Source organism: Temnothorax americanus, unplaced genomic scaffold (assembly GCF_048541705.1).
Source record: "Temnothorax americanus isolate GAGA-0224 unplaced genomic scaffold, ASM4854170v1 Scaffold1, whole genome shotgun sequence".
In the NCBI taxonomy this organism is placed as follows: domain Eukaryota; kingdom Metazoa; phylum Arthropoda; class Insecta; order Hymenoptera; family Formicidae; genus Temnothorax; species Temnothorax americanus.
Window position 1 is genome coordinate 475693 of NW_027509230.1, and position 22914 is coordinate 498606.

Here is a 22914-nt window from a genome sequence, read left to right on the forward strand (position 1 = left end):
TATAGTTTGCAACCCTGTCCAAGCATAAGTTATGTCGCGCGTGATATCTCACCGCCGAGGGTTGAGTTAATAAACGACCGCGGTTGCAGCGAATCGCCCACCAGCCCACCACCGCCGCCTTTCGTCCTTCGAACTCGTTAGCTTCGAGTGTCGAGAGCGCGATGTCGTTTAGACCGAAGCGAAGGATAGACGATTCGTTAATTATTTTCGAAAATATACTTGATAATATAATTGAATTAATTGTGCGCAACTGTAATCGTTACTTTGATGATTTTATATGTCAATGATAAATGATCGCATCATCTAAATTAATTTCCTGTGATAATTTTACGATGTAACCACAAGTTGTGTATATTATATTATTAATTATGATTTTTATGACAATAATTTTACGCAGAAATAAGTTCCGTACTTTAGTCAGAATCTACTTGTCAGAATCACACATGTTGTTAGCATAAGCATAAAGAGCAATATACCTACTTCGCCGCGGCGTGGATTCGTGGACAGCCCATTTGAGTGAGTACCATACAATGATTCCCGAGCTACCTGAAGAGTACTTTTGTTGAAAGTTGATGGATTACGTTTCTATTTTGACAGACTTGTGGGTTTGTCCATATAGAATTTTAGATATATATATATATATATATATATATATATATATATATAAGCATTATCAGGTACCTAATCAAATATACCTAAGCAAATATTATTTTAGGTTTCATCGAACAGTTTGAATCGACTGGAGGAAATATTTGACTTTATGTTTACTTTTGTTATGTATCATCTTGATAGTCTAGAGATATAAATGCATTCACATTATAATACGCCGATCGATAAATATTGTTGCAAAGATCATCAAGTTAATGTAGAACTTGTGTCAATTCAATCTTTTTACAAACAAACAAAGTTATTTCCTTAGATAATATGTATTTGACAAAAACTTAACAATGGTACCCTTCATACAATTTATACTTTTTGCAAATAAAATTTTTGAAGAATCTTATAGAGTCATTACATGTTTTGCAATAAAAAATTAGCTTTGTAAAAACATGTATTTTTGCAATTGTTTTAATATCTCCGTCTCTGCTTTTTCTTCTTTTTCTTTTTCTCAATTTGCTATATAATTTACTCTTAAAAGCAATAGAGTTTGAAAATACAATAATTTTTCTTTTAATTTATTGCTGGTCGACGGCGACGGGAAAACGTCGATGCAGCAGTCTGCACTCTCAATCGCGTTGTAATCAGTCTCGCACGTGGACCCGTTGAGGAGATCCTTCCTGGAGACGCTATAAATACACCTCCTAGATGTATGACGCGATGATTTCTTATAGTTCTCACAGCATGGACGAGCAACTCGATGCAATCAACGTCTTGATAAGCCGATAAAAAGCAACGCGGCCTTGACGAGTCTGCACGGTCAGCTCGAAGAATCGTCGTAGGCAGCGTTTCGTCTTCGTCTTCGTGAAAACGTCATCTTCGTACGCGTGTAGCGTGAAAAAATTAGCCGACTAATATCGGCGTCGCTTGCCACGCGCGGATTAGAAAAATTCGCCGAAGCAACATTCTGAAACATTTCAGACATACGTCTTTTACGTATATTTAGCAAAATTAAAGAATAGAAAATGCCATATTCAATGGAAGCGATGTAAAAAATTGTATATTATACAAAACGTTTATATATAAAATACTTCTGATTGAATGTTAGATATGTGATAAAAATTCAAGACCTTTTTGTTTTACTGCGATCTTTATGAGATTTTCTTTTTAACGATAGAAGATAAAGAATAAAAAGTAACGATTAAATATAATGCATAATAAATCTTGCAGAATTTAAATATGGGCATTTTATATTAAATATTTCTTTTTATACACGGCATACAGAGGAAAGGATTGAGAGAGAACGTGGTGTTTCAACTTTAATTGAATAAATCTCGATTGCGAGGTCGTCGCAATCGAGCGATTTCATCGTTTGAAAACCACCCTCTAACAAAGAATATGACGACACAGACACGTAAACGGGGATTTTCGTGGGGTTGGCGCGCACATTCGCCACCTACCTATATATATACATGGTATAGCTGCCTATTGGGGTGCTCCAGGGTGACAATGATGTAACGCGAAACCTGCAAAACTTTTCTCACTCCCCTTTTTCTGTCCGCCATAAACGTAAATTCGGAGCTTTATTCGCTCGTATTAACATTGCATTTTTATTCCGCGTGTTTCAATTCAGCAAAGAGTATTAAATTTCAATGCTTGCAGTAGAAAATATTACATTCCTCGACAAATTGGCTCGATAAATGTATATTTAAAATATATAAGTTGTGTGCCAAAAGAGACTTATCTCTCTATGTTTAATTATATTTTGAAAAGAAAAAAAATTAATAGCAAATCAATTTGATCTTGTGGTTTTACGATTACTGCTAAACGTATAAAACTAAAAAAATATATATAATAATTTTTGAAACAAATGAAATGAGATAGAGAATTCTGCATCGCTAAGACTATATATATAGAATCCTCTCAATTATTGAATATAAGTGAATCAAAAGTGTATGCGCGGTTACGAGCATTTGGTAGTCGAACAGAGCGCGCAGCGTTGCGAATAGGGGTGTCTCAGCTGAAGAGGAAGAGAAAGGTGTCGCCGGAGGTGACAGAGTGGGACGAAGACACGGTAACGCGGGATAGAAAGAAGGGCGTTCATAATAACGTCCGAGGGTAGGGAAGGGGCCAACAGCGTTCCTCGTGTTCAGATGCTCTTTTCAAGAGTGCGAACCCTCCTCGACGCGCATTCAAGTGTCCGCTGCTTTGTAATGCCTCTTAATACCGCTTCGCTGTCGTTATTAAGGATCCGGAACATATTGTCGATACAACAGCGACGACACCGCATTATGGCGTCAAGCCCTTCATTCGGTACACGCACTGTGGGAGGGTAGACGCGTATCGTAGGAAATGCGGGACGAACATTTTCGACGGAAGTTGAGAAAATGGAGCAACGTGGTCACGATGGAACTCTTAAAGAAGATCGTTGAAAAATGTTATTCCTGTTCTTTGTATTTTTATGTGTCCGTATAATTTAATTTTAGCTTATAAAGAATATAGCCAATGTTACTTTTAAACTTGATATTAGGACTAGTTCTGCTATGTATATCTCTTCACATTTTCATATTTTAGTAGATAATAAGAATAAAAACGTGATTTAGAAATATTTTTTGATAGCATAGGTACCTATCTCTTTTATTTATTGAAAGATAAGAAATCTTGAATATTACTATATATTTTGTGAAACATTTTAAAAGAATTTTCCAAATTTTTATGATGAAAGAAGTAAAAGAAGAATACAAGAGAGATTTTAGGTTTTTTTGCAGAAAATTCGGACTGAAAGTCTCGCGACTTCTCTAATTTCTGATTGAACGGGTGAGATCTCCGAGAGTCGATTTCATAGAAAAGTACCTCGTTTCGTGTTTTGTCAAAGTTCGTGACACCTTTCTTTTTTTTATTATCGTCGAATTACGTAAAGTGATTGCGAGAACCTTCCTTGCATCAGGCGCTGCAACGTTTCGCGACGATTCGAGCGTCGCGATGTACCTGCAGATAAATCGTGCGAGTTGGCGTAAGACGATCCGGCGCGCGAAACTATGTCTAGCTTTTTTTCCCACAAAACTCACCTGACACAGGTTCCACTGATAAGAGAACATAGAAAGTGCGAAGTGGCACATTAAGAAGAGTCGCATATGAGGAATTGTTCGCGATGTCTCCAAATAACGACAAATTTACGATTATAATAATATTTATCTAAAATGATAAAAAATGTTATTAGTTTTTACTAATTTATGTCATAGTAAAATTCATTAAAATCTGTAAATAAAATTTAGCACTTTTATTTTAACAATTATAGCAATTTTAACCATTTTAACAATTAATTTAAGAATTACATGTTCACGTATATACATGTTATGCTACAATTGTTAAAATATACATATTAATGCTAAATATAAAAAAAACATTTAATAAATTCTAGAATATCAGAAGTACCAACACTTGTTAGTATAATAATTTTATTAATTGTATTAATTTACTAATTAAACTATATTCTGAATATTCTTTGTACAAGTGTCACAGTTTTGTCAAGTATTTGTCAGATATTTACGACATGATACATTATTATCAAAATATTTTGCAATTGATCGAGACGGAGACAATTTTGTATCTGTTATAGCTATGCAGCGCGTGTGAAAGATTTCACCATATGCGTCTATTAGCCGATGTGAGCATCAAGCTTAATAAGCAATAAGCATCACCGTTTCAGCCCTCAGCAGATCTATCAGAGATCGTTATAATTGGCGTAACATCCATATCTCCCTATACCCTTCTCCATCTTAAGGGTTACGCCATTATGCTTCTCCGCCGAGCACATGTCGCGCTTCTTCCCTCGTATACCGATAATAATTAGCCGCAACTATAAATCTCGCCACCACAGAGCAGTCCACATCATTAAACATCGAGTTCTTCGTTGCTTGTCGTTTTTTACAAAACCAGAATGCGTTGTTATTTATTACAGAGAGAATTTACTGATAGTTTTCTCTCACCTTCGTGTATTCTGGTAAAACCTGTAAAAAAAATGCCATGGAGAGCGTTCTTGATTGGTTTATCCATGTCGGCTGTTACAGAGGTAAACGTTTTTTAAAATTCTTTTTCTAACGCCGAAAGAAAAATAGTTTTGAAACAATTGTGGGGCAGTATTTTATTTTCACATTTTATGAAATTGATCTTAAATTATTGTACATTTTTAATTTGTTATACATGTGCAATTAATGAGCGATTTACTCGAACGTTTTAATACCGCAACAATCTGTTCGTAAAGCACCAGTTAGCAAATATTGTGATTTAAAAAATATATCTGTGAATATATAAAGTAAAATTTTCCAGTTGACGGATCTTTGACACGAGGCTTTGCGTCGTATGCATACCAGACGTGTGCAGTTGCATAGGCGTGCGCAATGTGCAATATGATCGTTCATGCGCGTCGTCCATCAGTTCGTCGTTACGCGTGATTTACGGTTTCGATATATTCTTATTTGATCTCCTTTTATACTGTAATTAAAAAATAATTTCTCATAAATGTATACTATCGTTAAGTAAAAATTTTTTTGTGACGCATTTCGATTAAAAAATTACTTAAAGATAAATTAAATTAAAACAAATTTAATCGTGTGACGTGTTATAAAAACGACAGTTACAATGTCAAAAATTTCTCGCCTTATATACGTATTATTTCGTTACGTGCGTACATTTTACGAGAATTTTTTCTTGTCTTGAAACACATCGCCTATATCATTCCGCCTATTGTATATCCGCGCTTCTTTTTCTATCGTGTCTTTAATTTGGAAACACGTGGACCGTGAGGTTTCCTAAGAGAATATAAGGATATGCATACAAACAATTACAGGAGGGATGATGACAGTACGTCGCTCACGTGCTACCCTCAAATCACGAAGCGCATCTAACTAGCCGTGTAATCGACAATTTCGACCTATTACGACGCCCTAGGGCGCTATGCAGTCCCTAATAAAGTATAGACTGCATGCTTGGTTGACCTTGTACGAAGTAATAATAATTATTATTAACGCAACTTACTAATTTAAATCTTTTATAGATTATTGAATCAATAGCTAGTGACTCGAAAATATAATGTGTCACGTTCAAGGAAAGTAATTTTACGTAATATCTATATTAATAATATAATTACTTCGTTACGGAAAAAGTCATGTCTCGCATTATGCAAATATTAGTAGGTTCATGAAATTTTATGTTCGTTAAGTTATTCTTGTTTCGTACATAATGAAGCTAGCTATATGAATAATTTTTGTTATGTATCTGTGTATCACACGGCGCGGGCGGGGAGAAATTATCGCATCTCCGGATCTACGTATGGACCGGTCGACACGGTGAATCGCAGCATAAAGTGGCCAGTGACACATAAAGAGCATATTTTCGGGTATTAGGCCGAGGACCCTCGTGGGCCCTCGTGGGCCCTATGAATGGCTACCTGTGTTCACGCCTGTTCGCTCACCGTTCACCCGGATAGGACAAAAATCTCTCGCGCCGATCTACGTCAAGCAGTGGTGCTAATGGGAAAATAACCGACAGATTATGTCGCCTAATCCGCTCATCGATGCGATCGCATTGGCGAGAGGGGGACAACCGAGTATGAGTATTTTGTTCTCGTTCATTTTCGGGATCGCGCGCAGATCGCGACGACAGGAACATCTTCTCGCGCGTCTTAAAATGTCTTATCGAGCTCGACCACTTTGAAAATCTCGTTGAGAACAGCTCAGACATTTTCCAAACATATAGTTTGCGTCATAAATTGTCGAGAAGAATCTGTACAATTTCCATTGTCTATCATAAAAATTTGAAAGAAAGGAAGAGAGGAAGCAATGTACGACATTAAATTACGCTGTTAAGTGTCTATCGTGTGTATATTTCCGTCCCGACAATCCGAGACGTCGCTCTTTCGCCTCCTCAGGTGCGCGCATCGAGAATGTCGGCTGCTAAAAATAAATCTGGTCGCACGCAATACACACCGCTGCTCGCTGCGCGCCGATTGTCAGTGAGCGAGTCCGGGGAGAGTGACGGAGCCGAGCAGAGTAACGTGTAACGTGTAACGTGTGCACGAAGATAGCCGCCGCGCTATCTCTTGACCGGTGCGGCGACGGAGGCGGTGTCCGGTGTCCGGCTACCAACGCGTCGCGTCGTTACGAACGAGCTCCTTTCGTCACCTCTCGACCCGGCTTATTGTTCGCCGATATTAATTTTAACGGCGCGTAGATACGCCGGACAATGACACCGCGAGAACACGAGACGCACCTGGCGATGCAGGCGATCCAGCCGATGCAGCGTCGTCACAGGATTTTGCTCGAGTTAAAACCGGTTCTTTAAATTTCGCCGCTTTTCCTGGAAAATTTTTATTTCTACGTGCCGTTAGCGCGCGCACGCGCGCAATTTAATACTGTTTTATGCGATAACGTATTTCATTTTATCTAGTTTACATTTTATTATCGATTTTAATCAATTTTGTAAATTGACCAACTGCGTATTACCTAAATTATCTGTCGAAGTCATTTATTTGTACATATGGCTTATAATTTCCATATTTATTACTTAAAACGTGATGAAATTATGTATCTCAAGAGAAGACACACACCTCGACTATTGACGAGTGATAAATAAAAAGTATTGAAAATCGAGCGAGTTACTCGTTTCTAAATGTCATTGGAATACTGTTTCGCGTCGTTGTTGTCACGTCTATGGAAAGTTTATGCATCTCGTACTCTCCTCCCCCGCACCGGTGTCCTTTGCGCGCGATTTCACAGCACTTGCGAATCCGTCATTACAAACGGCTCGCCGGCTCTTTATCGTCACGTCGCTTTACGTGAAACCGTAGATTCATCCACGACTGCGAGAGGACGACCCGACATGACCCGGAACAAACAGCCGAAGCGAAGCGGAAGGTAAACGAGGACGCGTTGAAATCTACGAGAGAGCAAGGGAAAAGAGGAGAGGAGAGAGGAGAGAAGGGGGAGGCAGGGAGAGAGAGGGGGAGAATTGCTGGCGCCGGTTTAATTTATCTGGATTTACGGCGCTGAAGATGCCTCGCCGTCTGTGCCCGGCTGGAGGAGGAGAATTGCGAGAGTGGTAGATGGAGGGGGGGGGGAGGATTTTGCACAGAGCCATTTTGGAATGCAATTAAACGCAGTACAGTGAAACACGATGCCGCCGCCACCGCCGCGCCGCCACCGCCGCCGTCGCCGCTGCTGCTGTTGCTGTTGCTATTGCTGTTGCTGCTACTGCTTCCCTTCTCCGCAACCCCTGCTATGTTCTGTCTCCCCTCACCTTCCTCCCTCCTCCTCTCTCGCGTAGCACCTGCCGGTGCTCTTTGCCTCGTACTCGAATGCCTTGATGTGCCCAGATACAACAAACAGGATGCTTTCCGAACGGACAAGTCCTGATGAGGCGTAAAGTGGATTCGCGCTTCGTCTCGGCGAAATGCATTTCGTCGCTTCAAAGCCCTTTCGTCGTACGCCGAGCAGATTTAATTCGAGAATTACTTCGTTGGAGCATTATCGTCCTGCCGCGCGGTGTGACGCGCTGGATGACCTATGACGAATAAATACTTTGAGACGAAATTTTATTGTACTTATGTTAATATTGCAGCGTACTTAATTAGCGACGATTCGCAAATTTACTGTATCGCAAAGAATCATTTTATATAAGAATTTTTACAGAGTATAAAAATAAATTTGTATGTTATAATTTATGTATAATTATATAAGATAAAAAATATAATAAACTTGTGTATGAAATAACGCGCATAATATGTGAAAATGATATAGGTAATATTTACATCATTGTATATTATAAAACGCTTACGAATATAGTCAAGTAAATAAATTCAAGTTACATGTGAGATTAATGAAATTAAATAATATATTTTGTATTGAAATCAACATGCTCTTTCTATAGTTATATTTTAATTATATAATATTCACATCTTTCAGATAAAAAAGATCATTTGAGTCTCCCCATTTTTCTACCCCTTTTTCATATTAATAGCTGCAACCAAATTTCAACCAAGCCACTTATTTTCGAGGACCAATTGCCTGTAAATGACATATACTCGAGCGAATATCGAATTGTCGAGTGCGCCCTTAGATTTAATAGGAATGAAGGAGGGACGATGAAATCGGTCGTCCCCGGGATCGTTTTGATAAGGAAGAGCATCATCCCTATCCCAAGGGTCGGGAATGGGAGGACGTACGGAGGAAGAGGGTGAGAGAGACAGAGAGGAGGAGAGAAAATGGCGGACCAGAGGGAAATCCGACACCAAATCGAAGGAGACGCCATCGCAAAGCGCGGCGCCGCCCCTTTATCACTGGGTCTTGGCTTCGGCACGGTGTCATCCTCGAGCCCATAAGCTCGAGCGCGCAACCAAATCAGAATAATTATCATAATTTTACTTGCGCCTCATGCATCGAAAAATCTCTTCCCTTTTTCCGTATCACAGCGATATTAATTACAGCACTATGCCGGTTGCATTATTGTAACACACACACAGGTGGAACTTATTTAAAAAATAACTAACAAATCTGGAGTGTTAATTGTTGGCGAAAAATAAACAGAATTTTAGGCTTATTACTTATATTTTATCAATATTTAATCAATTGATTTACTACATAAGGCAATATCTTTCGCGATTAAATTATCTCGGTTTTTTTCGAACAAGTTTACAAATTCTTTACTTAAAATTTGAGCGCCTTTTACAACTCCAAAGTATGTTACGCTACGCCTACATCGCATGACGTACAAACGGCAATTAGTTGAAAAAGGCGGAGCAAATTCAAAGGATTGGCAAGGCGTGCCGAGAAAAGACGTCTTCTCTCATCTACTGTGATGCATCGGTTCTCTTGATCTACACAACACCGCCAGACCTTCCGATATTTTCAACCACCAGATTTCCGTCGCACGTGACATCCTGAATTGGTGCTATTTAAATATATTTCTACTTGATTTAATCAATTTTCAAATATATTCTATAAAGAAAGGATTATATCAAATAATGTCTCTCATAATATCAACAGATATTTTTTTAGGAGGTGAGAGAAAGAGAGACGAGAGAGAGAGATTTAGATTATTTATATTTTTATACTTTCAATTGTATATACTGTACATTTTTACCATAATCAAAAAATAAATTATTTAATAAGAATTTGACATATCTACTAAATCATGTACAAAAGGTTTTATTTATATTTTATGTGTAAAAGTTTTTATCATACACATACATAAGTATACGCAATGCTGTGTTCAACGATGTGTTTTTAAAAATATACTTGACAATAGTTAATTCAATTAACTCGTGCGTAATAAGTAATAACACGTGATGTAAGATTTCATTTAAATTATAAAACGGAGGTAAACGATCGAAATACATGCGTGTACAAAACACACGTAACGGTAAACGATATACGCGATAGTCGTGAATGAACGAAACCGATCCTTGGGCGTGTACGAGTTCGTATTCGGACCGATCTACAGCTAAAGTTACGTTTGTCGTTGGATCATATTTGCAGAAATGTGTATCATAATACGACTCCAGAGATGAGCCGGCGACCTTCGCGAGGGGGTGGAAATCTTATCGCGAAAAGTAAGCACTCTAAAAAGAATGATATCTTCCTCGTTACGTCGTCTGTCGATATTATTCTCAAATCTAAAGTAAAACAACTATTAGTATAACAAATTATTATAACACGTGTATAAAATTTGAGACGATATTATAGTGATAAAATAATTCGACGGTTGTTTTATATTTTCAACTTTTACGTTTTAATATGCTTCGTATTAAGTTATATAGGTACATATATATTTTTTATGCTATTACAGGTATACAAATTTTGGCGCAAAAATTGCGAAATTGCACTATTGAATTTTATGTATTATTATTCATCTCGTGTCGCGCATGCGTTACTTGTAATAAATTATCCAAAATGTGATGACGTCTATAAATGATCCATAAACAAATTTATGATAGATTTCCTTTCGTCAAATCTACCGACGAAGGGTGAACGATTATTGCCGGTTGTTGTGAAATTAATCAAACACAAGGTGCGATAGCGTTGCGTGGGATCACAACACGGTGTACGGTAACGTTGATACGTTCCACTTCCGGTGTTTATTGGCCACACGCGTATTTCGTGATTCCTCGATAGCTCCGCGATAGTGGAAAACAGTATCTACCACACGAAAAAATTGCACAAAAATTGCTGAATGTCGTAAATTAGAAAGCTATGCACAATAAGGATATAAATAAAATATAATCCGCGATAAGCAAATTTTTCTTTCGCTATCTACGCGCTCCGAATTTTTATTTTAAACTTTTAAATTTTGCAAAATAAACAAGATAATAGAAAAAACAATCTCTCGCCAATTAAAATAGAGATTTATCTTTAACTATTCTTTCGAGAATATATATACAACTGTAGCTATAGAAAAACAGGAATTTTATTAGGGATATTCTCTCAACATTAGAAAGTAAACATATGTATAAAGCAAGAATAGAGTATGAGGGCAAGGGGACGATGCACAATATCATAATTCGTCACTTCAGTTACATAACTAACATAACAAAAGAAATTACGCGAGTCCGACTCGAAGAAGGAATCGCCGAAATTCGATATATCCAGGTAATCGGTCTGTCGCGGAGGTCGCCAGGTGAGAATCCAGCACCGTGTACGGAGGAATCGGAAGCGTCACGGGGCCGGCGGCGACTCGGACGGGGTGAAGCCCGCGGTCGGTAGGGGGTAGAAGATCGCACCGCCCCCGAGTTCCACCAATGGAATGGAGCGGTACGTCGCACGGCGACCAATCGCCGGGTGGTGGCCGTGCCGTTCCTCGCTCATCGCACGATTCTGCTGCCGAAATAAAAGAGGAGGACGAACAGGAGATCGAGGAGGGAGAAGGAAAGAAGAAGAGTGAGATGGGGGAAGAGAGGAGAATGAGAAAAAGAGAGCGAGAGAGAGAGAGATAGAGGGAACGACGATATCGGCATCGGCATCGGCATCGTCAGCATTGCCACCGAGCACCACCACAACCGTCGTCGGAGACGGCCGTACGACCACAATTCAACGACGGAAGCCAGCGGGACAACGGCTGCCGCCAGCCGCACCGCGAACGCGACGACCGTGATCGCCTTACTAACTTGGTGACTTGGTCACTCAGTGAGAACGTCTGCCGCGGTCAAAGGCATCCTCCTTAGAAGATATCGGTTACGCAATCGGTTGTTTGCTCGCGCAATCGCGCTTATCGACTACTTCACATAAACTCCAACTGTTCTCCGAAAGTAGAAACGGGGGTGGTTGTGGACACTCGATACGAGAGGTGGTCGCTACGAGATCCAGCACAGTGCACCGGTACTACACGCGCGGTGGTGTGTTCGAGAAGATTATTTCTACTTCTTTCCCTATGATGGGTTCAATGCCTTCGCCGCGGGTGGTTGAACGTTAGTAGTGGTTAGTCACAAGGATTAAGAGTTCAGGTAGCGGATTTTCAGAACTCGCACCTGATGACGAATGAACGAGCAATTGGGATCTTTGGAAAGGACTGAGCTTTCTCGGAGGATTAATGTGGATGTGAGAAGTATCTCATTATGATTACATAATTTGTTATGAACCATCGTCGAAATCGAAGAGTTTAAACTTAGTCTCAAACACCGACGGAACTCAACTTCAAAGTTATGTGCTTACAGTGCGATAATCAAACACGATTTTCAAAGACAAATAAATAATCGTACGCGTAAAGAACATTTTAAAATTATTGGAAAGAAAAATGATTGCCGTTTATAGGATTGTATCTATCAAAGTGTAAATATAAAAATAAGAATTTACATTAAAAACTAAATAATAGTTTATCGTAATGATTGAAAAATAATCATTGCGCGTTCGGGTTACTCTTCTGCAATGAAGTGCAATGTACGGACCATCGGATGTATTGTGAAAGTACAATGATTGTTTGATATATATAATTATCATACGTGAAAAAATTTATTCAAAAATAAATTTGCTTCAAAATTAAAGTTTGCGAATAGTTTTTTAACTCGTGACTTAAAAAATGTCACAACTTTATTGGAGTAAGCCTTGATGAATGGGAATGGAATCGGACATCGACATGAATGAAACGCGCGTGATTAAACAACCGTCGCGTCGACTTGAACGTGCGAATAACGGATGCTTACTTTCGTCATCAGTTATTCATCCGGTCAATCTATAAGACATATCGATACTGCGACGATATCTCAATTTGCCGAATGGAAAAAAGCGGGAAAGTAAATTCCTCGCAAAAACGTTGGCTGTAATCTCCAGACTAAAGATTTTACGATAAAAATCCTGCTTGCGGTAGAAAATCCAGAGGCAAGAATGTATGGATGATAGACAAACATCTGTATAATGAAATATATATATATAATAAAATATATAAAATATATATTATGCCTAAATTCCAGAGAAATTTTTCGAACTTGTTCGATGTAGACAAGTTGGGCGATAAATTGTCGACGTTTCATTTAAGATTTGACTAAGATAAATAAAGTAATTCAGTTTGTAATTCAAGATAAGTGCGATTGTTGAACTAACTTTGGAATTTCGAAAAAGGAATCGCGGAAAAGAATTGCGTTTTGGAAAATTTCTCGCGGTTGGGATCGGCGAATGAGTACAGAATTCTGTCTCCTGTCCGACACCTGGGTTCATGAGAGGAACGCAGCCACCAACCAAGGATGTCGGATAGTTCGGATCAGCTGTCATCACCGAACAGCGACTGCAATAGCCAAATGGGCGTCGTGCATCGCAACGCAACCGCACAATACAGCAACACATCGTCGATGTCCGGTCTCGGGCTGACTCATCATCCTCAAAATCTGACGCCGACGTCGAATGGCAGTCCTCAGTATTCACAGGAGCTTTCCTCCTGCAATTCTGTCAGCGTAAACACTAACATTGGGAACATCGGCGGTCTCTCCCTTAACAGCAGTACCAATGACTTCACACCCGAGCAGATATCTTGCATGTGTGAAGCGCTGTCGCAAAGCCAGGACATTGAGAAACTGTCCAGGTAACTGAAAAGAACCGTATTTCAACTTACTAAGGGCCACTATTTCCAACGTCTGTTAACTTCTAACCGACCGTTAACCATCGAAATAGTCAAATCCTATATTAGCTATTCTGAAAAGTTAACGGTCGGTTAGAAGTTAACAGACGTTGGAAATAATAACCCTAAGTATCCTTAACTTATTTACTTAAATATTATGTATATGTAATATTTCTTTAAGTTCTGTTCTTTTTACAAAATTCTAAGGTTATGCAAAATTACTTTTATTCTATATCTGTTAAAAAATTATTTTCGTACCAGATTTCTTTGGTCCCTACCGCCTGGAGAACTGTTGCGCGGAGGCGAGAGCGTGCTAATGGCGCGTGCCGCCGTTGCCTTTTACCGCGGAGCATATCACGAGCTTTACTCGATCCTGGAGAGCCATGCTTTCTCGCCACGTCGACACCCCGAACTCCAGCAGATGTGGTTCAAATCGCATTATCGCGAAGCTGAAAAAATCCGGGGCCGACCATTGGGCGCCGTGGATAAATATCGACTACGCAAGAAGTATCCGCTGCCGAAAACGATCTGGGACGGCGAAGAGACTGTGTACTGCTTTAAGGAACGATCGAGGAACGCTTTGAAGGAATGCTATATGAGGAATCGATATCCTACGCCGGACGAGAAGAAGAATCTTGCAAAGAAAACTGGCTTGACGCTGACTCAGGTGTCCAATTGGTTCAAGAATCGCCGACAGCGAGATCGCACACCGCAAACTAGAACGTGAGTTTTGTTTTATTTTCTTTGTAAATTTATACAAATTTTCTTGAGAATGTCAAAAATTGGAACACTTAAATTGCAAATATTCAAATACGTGGTTACATATGGAACTATTTAATCCGGAAAGGTTTTTCTTTCGAAAATTAGAATTAATCGAATTAACCGAACCTCGTTCAGCAATCATCTTTATGCTTATATATAAGTCATTCGCATCTTTCGTAATAAAGCTTCAGAGTTTTCTGATCTGTACATTTTCGCACTTATAATTTTATGAAATTTTCTGCCGGGGTTTTTTTGTTTTTTGTTTGGTGAGATACCTATTTAACAGATACTTATAATTTGAAAACAAAGCGGCGCGGCGCATATTTTACTTCAGTTATTTTTACGTAATCATCTTCATTATTTCTTTAGAGCTGTTTGTTTTTATTTTTTACACGTTCCCACGATATTTTCGATATTTTTTCGATATTCACTAATGACGAAGAACATATCGAATTTTTTTTCACATTGTCTGAACACGAGCATATGCGTTGACGTGGGGTCGGGGGGTCTCCCTATTCTTCTCAGAAATGCAACAAGTGTTTCCAACATGTGTCCTTTTCCAAATTTTCCGGATGCATAAATCATTTACTTATACCTTATACCTGCTTCGCTGACTGACTTTTCAAATGATTGTCTTTTGGGTAAAACTTGAAATCTTTATATGCTAATAATGCAATTTAGAAGTTGCACCGGGTCACGATATAACTCAAGAAATATAACTTTTGCAAAACTCAAGAAATTTGATATTATAAAAATTTCGTCTATTATATGGATCAGTTGAGAGAAAAATATAATTCCATAACGTTTTTCGCAATAAAAGTAATTATGACCGTGAAAACTATGTAAATTATGTTATTTTCAGTATTATATTAATGGGGATGCATACATATAAATCATGATAAAAATAACATTAAAAGAAATTTATTAATAAATTTTGTATTCGAGAAAACGTTAAATAATATATATATACCTTTCCCCTCTCGAATAAGGAGATTAAATTATTCAGTTTAAGATTCTTAATGCTCGTTTTGCATCCACAGAAAGTATACTCGAAATAATAACCGAGCGATGATATAATCGTGAGACATTCTTCAGAGAGCCAGTGTTATTCGGTTCTCTTTTCCGCTCGGGTGATTATCTAATCCGCGTGCTTATCTAATTAATGTCTGCGTCGTGTTGACGTCCTTTGTGACGATTATGTGTAGGGGGATAAGGTGCTGGCAGCTCTACGTAACACTGGGGTTGTTATGTTATGCGCGAGGTTCATTGGTAAACGATACACTCGCACTCGGGAGAAAAGCAGCGGGAGGGACGTAGAAAAAAAAATGTAGACGGAGTCACGCTTAGATAATGCCGGACGCGTGTTCAGCCGTTTATTGACATAACAGAGGCCGCAAATTACGATAAGATCAGGCAGCATAGACTTAATCTCTCGATTAAGACGCACGGCATTGAGGGCAAAATTATCGGAGCGATGCATAAAACCCGTCGGGCCAAGAAGTCTCTCTCTCCCTCTCTCCCCCCCCTCTCTGTTTATTTAATATCGTATATAATATTATAATAATAACTTAATGTTATATAAATAATAATAGTAGATAAGTTAAACGAGATTATTCGCCCACATACATACATGTGTATGATAATATAATTTGGTAAAGCATAAAAAATAAAAAAATTTTATTTATAAAAGAATAAGCGTTTGAACTATAATACACATATGTGTAAATACGTTGTGTCATTTCCGAATTTTGCCTGTTACTTTTCGTAATCATTTTCACGGAGAGTATATACTTATCTATGTAGAAGCTATTCCGCTTTTAAGTACGTAGAAAGATAACTATTTGCGACAAGATAACTCTTGAAAATTTTTTCATAAAAATAGTTTTTCCAGGATACATATCCCAAGATGTATACGAATTGACCTAAACTAATTAGTAATCAGCTTAGTAATTTAAATGCTAAGACGTAGGACATTTCTCAAGCGTTTTTGAGATGAGAGGAGCGAAATTGACGCGGGGTTCCTCGGAATGAGCCCGTCAGAATGGAAGGCCGGCCCGCCAGAGACCGAGCCGTGACCGCGGCTCCGTCGTAGCCATAACAACGCTGCGTTCGCTGTTCGCTCTCTGGTGACTGGTCCGCTCCTTTCTTTGAGCGCACGTAGAAACTGCGTGTAGCGCGCACCGCCAGAAATTCACGCGAGCACGCATACCACGTACCATGCCCCTCTCGCGCGCGAGGGATACGTGCGTAATATGCATGGCGTCGCCATCGCTCCCGCGCCAAGAGATATTCGACTGGTCAAACCTATCCGCCCGTCGCCGTTGCCGCGGCCGTTCTAATCGATTTCGCTAGTGTTCATTACTCATACATATTCATTTTTTTTACTCCACACAAGGAACTTGTGTGCAATATTTTTCAGCTAAAGCAAGCTTTTTGAAATGGGGAAAAAAAAATGTTGCAGACTTTTTATATATACGTGATTTTTACTTATTCAGGTTTCCAGAAGATAACAGACAAAGTCGGTAGACTTAAAAGTTTTAGGCATGATCTGTGATGATGAATATGTAAAATAGACAATGTTAATTAATAAAATTTCTCCGTTTAAATTATTTATTTACAAGTCAATGCATTTGTGCTTGCTGAGAAAAGATTTCAAAAACTAACTGAAAACTGAACGTAAAAAAAGATGTGTTCAATATAACTTGTCTCACTTCTCACCACGCTTCTCACCGTAAGCTGAACGATTTTTAGATTCGAGCGAGATCGTACGTTCGATAAGATTCTCGTAGCATCCAGCTCTCCTCTCCCTTGCTTTCGAGAAAACAATTCTTTTCTTGGTGGCAGAAGACCAAGTTGAACTTCCTCCCCTTTTCTCGTCCTTAACGTTCTCTTGCCTCTCGCCGAAGGCCCTAGGAAAAGGAAACGCGACGCCCCATTACCGTTTTATGACGCAGCTTCGGTTACATCTCCCGTTTCACCATTGAGCTGTTCGCACTACCAATAGTTTACTACATAAAGGCCACGGCCGGCCCTCCGCCGCTACCTCGATTTATCTTCGCGTGTGCCGCGCAAGAACGAGGACGCGCCTTCTTCCTCGTTAGATCGAAGAATATGGCAGCTACCAAGAGAGATGTGAAAACACATTGACATCGCGATGTTCGATGACATCGATAGTGCTAAATACAATTATATCTTCTAAATATCATTGTATGATTCAATTTTCTCTCATGTTCATCTACAATAAGAACAGTTTAATATGGAGTTCCAAGTGTCGACTAACGCTAATACAAAATTGTTGATAATATTTCAATTGATCTCTTATGTTTACACATTTATAAAACTAGTATATCTAAATATCTAGTATATAATTCACTTAGAAATTCTATTTCTAATTTCTAGAAAAAATTAGTCTTCCCAGTTATGCGTGCGCCCATTATATCGTAACGTAGGCGACATTAATAGCCTTTTCAAAATATTATCGGCAAGCTCTAAACAAGTCCTCTAAAATGTCCCTCTCTTCCATCCATCCCATGGTCTAGACTCTTATTCGTCCGGACGGAGAAAGGGACCGGAGATGCAGGGCGTTGGGGTACACGTAGGGCGTATTCCTTTAAATCCGGACCTTGAGGCGCGACCATAAAAATGCGCGGTCCGACGTTCGCGTTAGACAGAGGACGCGAGGGTGCGGGAGAGAGTGTTACCAGCAACCGTGCAGCAACCATGGTCATGGGCGGAGTGGTGGTCACACATGGACCACCGTGTGATCCGTGTATCGTGTATAGCGCGTACGCACACGCGCGCTCGTACGCGGCTTTCGCGGTTCATTTCCACAGCGGCAACGTCGTTGCCGAACAATACCCAGCGGAATAAGGTAGACCATCGTTGGACCCTTTCTTCGTCCGTCCGGTTATACTTTGGTCGTACCTTTGCTTTGGCATGCTGCGACAAAAATATGTTTCGCATTAATACGCACATATACCGTATCCTTTTCAGCTCTCAGAGTCAATGATTTTTCATTTTCCAATTTTTTACACCCTCTTAAGATAATGATGCCCACATTTGCATCATGTGTGAGAACAACCAGATATTTTTTTATATAGACATAAAAAAAGAGATTTATGGACATCTTTACGAGGGTCGTTTCACAGCTATTGTACACTGTCCATTTTTTTGGCAAGAAATTTGAGTTTCTTTTGTTTCTAAAATAGTTAACTTTCGTTATTGACCGTTGACTTTTACTAGCCCTGCTGAAAACCTCGTTAACAAGCGTTTGTTGGTGCATTAACTTTAAATGACTCATTAAAGACAAAAGTATTTTAATATGCTGAATGCGGTTTCTAGATAATTCGCTTTTCTCTAAGTCTATACCAGAATAAAATGTTCACTATTAGATCCACATTTCAATAAAATATTACATAATATAATTAAGTTACGCAAAATTATAATGCGTTGTATGTCATTTCAGAGAGAGACTATCACTTTAATATTAATTCTATTTACAGAATTATAAATGTTATTTTTTATATGTTTTTATTGAATTTTTGATAGCGCCAGTTATTGGTAACCGGCACGTCAGTTAATGTGTTAAAAATCATTATCCCGCTATTAATAAAAAAATTCTTTGTGGCTTTGTATATAGATTTTAATTTATTTCCTATATTAATCTATGTAAAAAAACAAAAATATACTTATGCAATTAAATTGGATATTTAAATATTAATCTGACATTAATTTAGACATTTGTATGGAATTTATCAAGATATATTTATTTGTCCAAGAAATTATATGTATATGTAAATGTATATGCAAAAAAAATATTCTTTTCAATCGATTTATCGATTATCTTACAACATCATAAAACTATATAAATTTACTTACAGGGACATGTTACCACTGAATTGTCAAGGCACAACCAACAGCACAATTAGCAGTTCGGTGAGCAACGGCGGCAGCATTCAATCTTTGCAGAGCATTGATTCCGATAGTCCGAACCTCGCAATGTCACCTCTGTCAACTATGGGTATGTCGCCGGTCACTATGAATCCATGCAGTCCGATGGGCATGAGTCCCATGGGTCCTCATCATGGTTATGCCACTCCCGTTACCCCGGCATCTGTTCATACCGCGCATCCTCATAATGGCGGATTGAGTCCTATGAACGATGTTAAGACTTTGTGTTATGGACGCGGTGTGTATGACACAGGTAAATTATTAAACATTCAAAGAATATCAGATGGGCAAATCTTGTCGAATGCTTATACATACAAGAATTCATGTGCTTATGTATTTTCAATTTAACTTTATATCGTGTAATATCAATTTAAGACATATTTATAAAACTCAACTACTTAATTCCGAATTTTTTAACTTTACATAATCCATAGTATATTTAGTTTTGTATATAAAAGAAAATTATATTACGATTTTGCAAAATATCAGTGGTTGACGGAACGTTATTACGTACGAATTTGTGTTATTCAAATTATCCTATTTTGGATTTTTATTATTCTAATTTTTTATATTCTAAATCCATAAGGTAAAGACGTGGAGCAGAGCTCGGTTTATTACTCCAGCCATTCCAGTATGCACCACCAGTATTATCAACAGACCCACCATCAGATGATGTCTAGCTCCCATCATCATCATCATCATCATCATCAGCAGAGCGTGCCGGCCGGTTACGAGATCATGCTACCACCACCTTCCATGTGACTAACAGATTACGAGGATGACCGAAGTAATCAAGGTCTTCGCGGCCAGACCGACGACGTGGTGACACGTATACACGCCTTCGCCTGATCTCTCCGTTTCTTCTTTCGTCTCGATTCCAATCGTACGCAATAAAGAACAGCATGTCCGTGTGGCGAAATAATTGTTTCATAAAGCAGACGACACAATTGTTTGTAACTTTTTGCCTGAAACATGTTTATTTAAAAAAGATATCGAATCTTTTTTTTACTACACGCATTATGTGAACGATATACATATATTGACGTTTAAACATTTAAATGTTTATAAACATTTGAACGAAAACAAATTTTTTTAATTCTAAAACTCGAAGAATTTATGAGCTGATATACTCTTGAAACGATTTTAAAAGATGGCAAGATGTACGATGGCTTTTTTGGTGATCTTTTCAAGCAATTTATATGTCCATTGACTAAAACGAGATAAAAAAAGATAGATAACTTATATCAAACATATGTCAGATACGAGGTTAAATTTTTATTAATTAATTTTTGTTAATTAATATCAATTAATTATTAATAGTTTTATAATATTAATATTGTTATTAATATTAATAACAATGTTAATATATAACTGCATATGACATAGCAATTATAAAATCACAACTATGAAATGGAATATAAATCGATGTTTATATTAATCTGTCGTCGTTTTCCACTTTTAATATCAGCTCTAAATATGTCTTTTCGAATGAAAATAATCTATGTAACGAGATCGCGTTATGCGTGCAAATTTCTAAATGCAACCGAGCGCTATATCACAAAACCATGAAACGAGCGAATCTAATCAATGAAAAGACGAGAATATTATGTCTGGTTTTATTTCGCGCACTTTTCTTCAAAGTGTGATCTAGCTTTTCGTACCAAAATTTTTCTCACGTAAATACCACTATTCAGTTTATTCACATATTCGAACATTTAATGATTCCCCTCTCCCAAAAATTAAATTTTGTATTTTATAAAAAATAAAATTACGTTTTTATATGCTTGTGAATCCAAAGACTTCAAGACATAATTGTAAGAATTTTAGTAAAGTTAATTTTTTGTAATATACTTCCTTCTCGCACCAGTGCCAGATTAATCGTTTTCTTAAAATAGAAACTATCAAACTATATAATACGTAATTCATTGTGAAATATATCAATCTCTAATTTCGAGGATCGAATACCATTTCACGATATTTCTTAATTTGTTTTAATTTAATATCTTATATTTTTTATAAAATTTCGGGTATGCGAGCGAAAACAACCCGTGAATGTAAGAAAGATGCTTATTTTGTTAGGTGCGCGATATTTTTTGACGTTGCGTACGACGACATATTATGGCATATTATGTATTGTAAATTATTGCGATAAACTCACAGAATTTGTCTACAATGAAGCTTCTGACAGATTACGGTGAATTATCGTGAAAAGTGTGACAAAGAAAAAGCACGTAGCGTGCAACGCAGCTGAGAAAATTTATGCTGCCTACTTTTCCTTTTCCACAATTGTATATAGATTATTATACGGATTATGTATGTAATGTATATATTGCTAAAAAATAACAATGTATCGTGGATTGCTGGTTTTTAATAAATAGACCTGCGTTCACACATACGTATGTACACAACAAACACGCATGTATATGCACACTACGCGCACGCAACATATACACATAAATCGTACGCGAGTGATGTTTCTTCCTTACTTTATTTTATAAGAAATGCACACAAAGCTATATAATTATAAAAAAATATATATATATTATATATATATATACACACACACACACACACACACACACACACACACACACATACATACATACACACACACACACACACACACACACACACACACAAATATATTATAGATGCTATATGTAAAATACATATTCCGCCAAACATTGCGCATTTTTTTCAAACCTCAATTTTCATTTACTAAATTTGGAGTAGTTCCAAGTTCTTTTCCAAAATTACATTTCCTTAAGTCTTTTTTATAACCGTTACATACATAAAAATATACGCGTAATAAGATTTGACCGTGAATACCGGCCTAGACATTAAAAAGTTCTTTGTGTTCTGTTCAAAAAACATGAGAGAATATTGAAAACGTATTAACAGTCGATATAGTAGGTACCTTCAATGAGTGCTTTATTATTTTGTATAATGTATCGTCGATAAAACATATCATTTTGATGCGCGTCCGTCCGTGCCTACATCTGCAAAAATGTTACAGTGTTATACATACGTATAACACCAATACATCTGCAGATGTAGTGCGAATGCGCACCAGAATCCAGAATGATGTTTTATTAGTAGGGTCGAAAATGAACGTGGCTACACACGTAGTAAGTATCAATTTCGAAAATGGATGTACTGGCTTTAGCGTACAGGAGCTTTCGACGTACATACTTACGTTCCCACGAAAAAGGCCGGAATGGCCTCTCTCAGACAGGCTGAAGACGATGCACGCACAAAGAAGCGTAAGTAATCAATCAATCGTCATCGAGGTTTTACAATAGCGGTTTCTATTCGTTCTCGAGGATTCTCGATTGTAATTGGTTGAGGTTTTCATCAGTTTAATATTTATATCTTACGTGTATCGATAAATATTAATAGCCCTCTCTCCCTCTCTCTCTTTTTCTCTTCTTTCACTTTCACACTTGCCAGACAAAACAATGTCCAAAATCGAGACACAATAAGACGTCTTTTAGCCATCTTTTCGCA

General features: G+C 37.9%; 1 protein-coding gene across 1 annotated transcript; it reads left to right on the forward strand.

Moving 5' to 3' along the window:
- Positions 1–11803: 11803 nt before the first annotated feature.
- On the forward strand, positions 11804–22060 carry Six4 (homeobox protein six4). Its single transcript, XM_077402575.1, has 4 exons — positions 11804–13659; positions 13957–14418; positions 19338–19660; positions 19994–22060. Exons 1-4 carry the CDS (start codon positions 13325–13327, stop codon positions 20167–20169), a joined length of 1296 nt encoding a protein of 431 aa, XP_077258701.1. The 5' UTR covers positions 11804–13324; the 3' UTR covers positions 20170–22060.
- The last annotated feature ends 854 nt before the right edge of the window (positions 22061–22914 follow it).

Coding starts and splice junctions, on each gene's coding strand:
- Six4 (XM_077402575.1), top strand. CDS start 13,325: ATGTCGGATAGTTCGGATCAGCTGTCATCACCGAACAGCGACTGCAAT. Junction 13,660..13,956: donor GACATTGAGAAACTGTCCAG/GTAACTGAAAAG, acceptor TTTTCGTACCAG/ATTTCTTTGGTCCCTACCGC. Junction 19,661..19,993: donor ACGCGGTGTGTATGACACAG/GTAAATTATTAA, acceptor TAAATCCATAAG/GTAAAGACGTGGAGCAGAGC.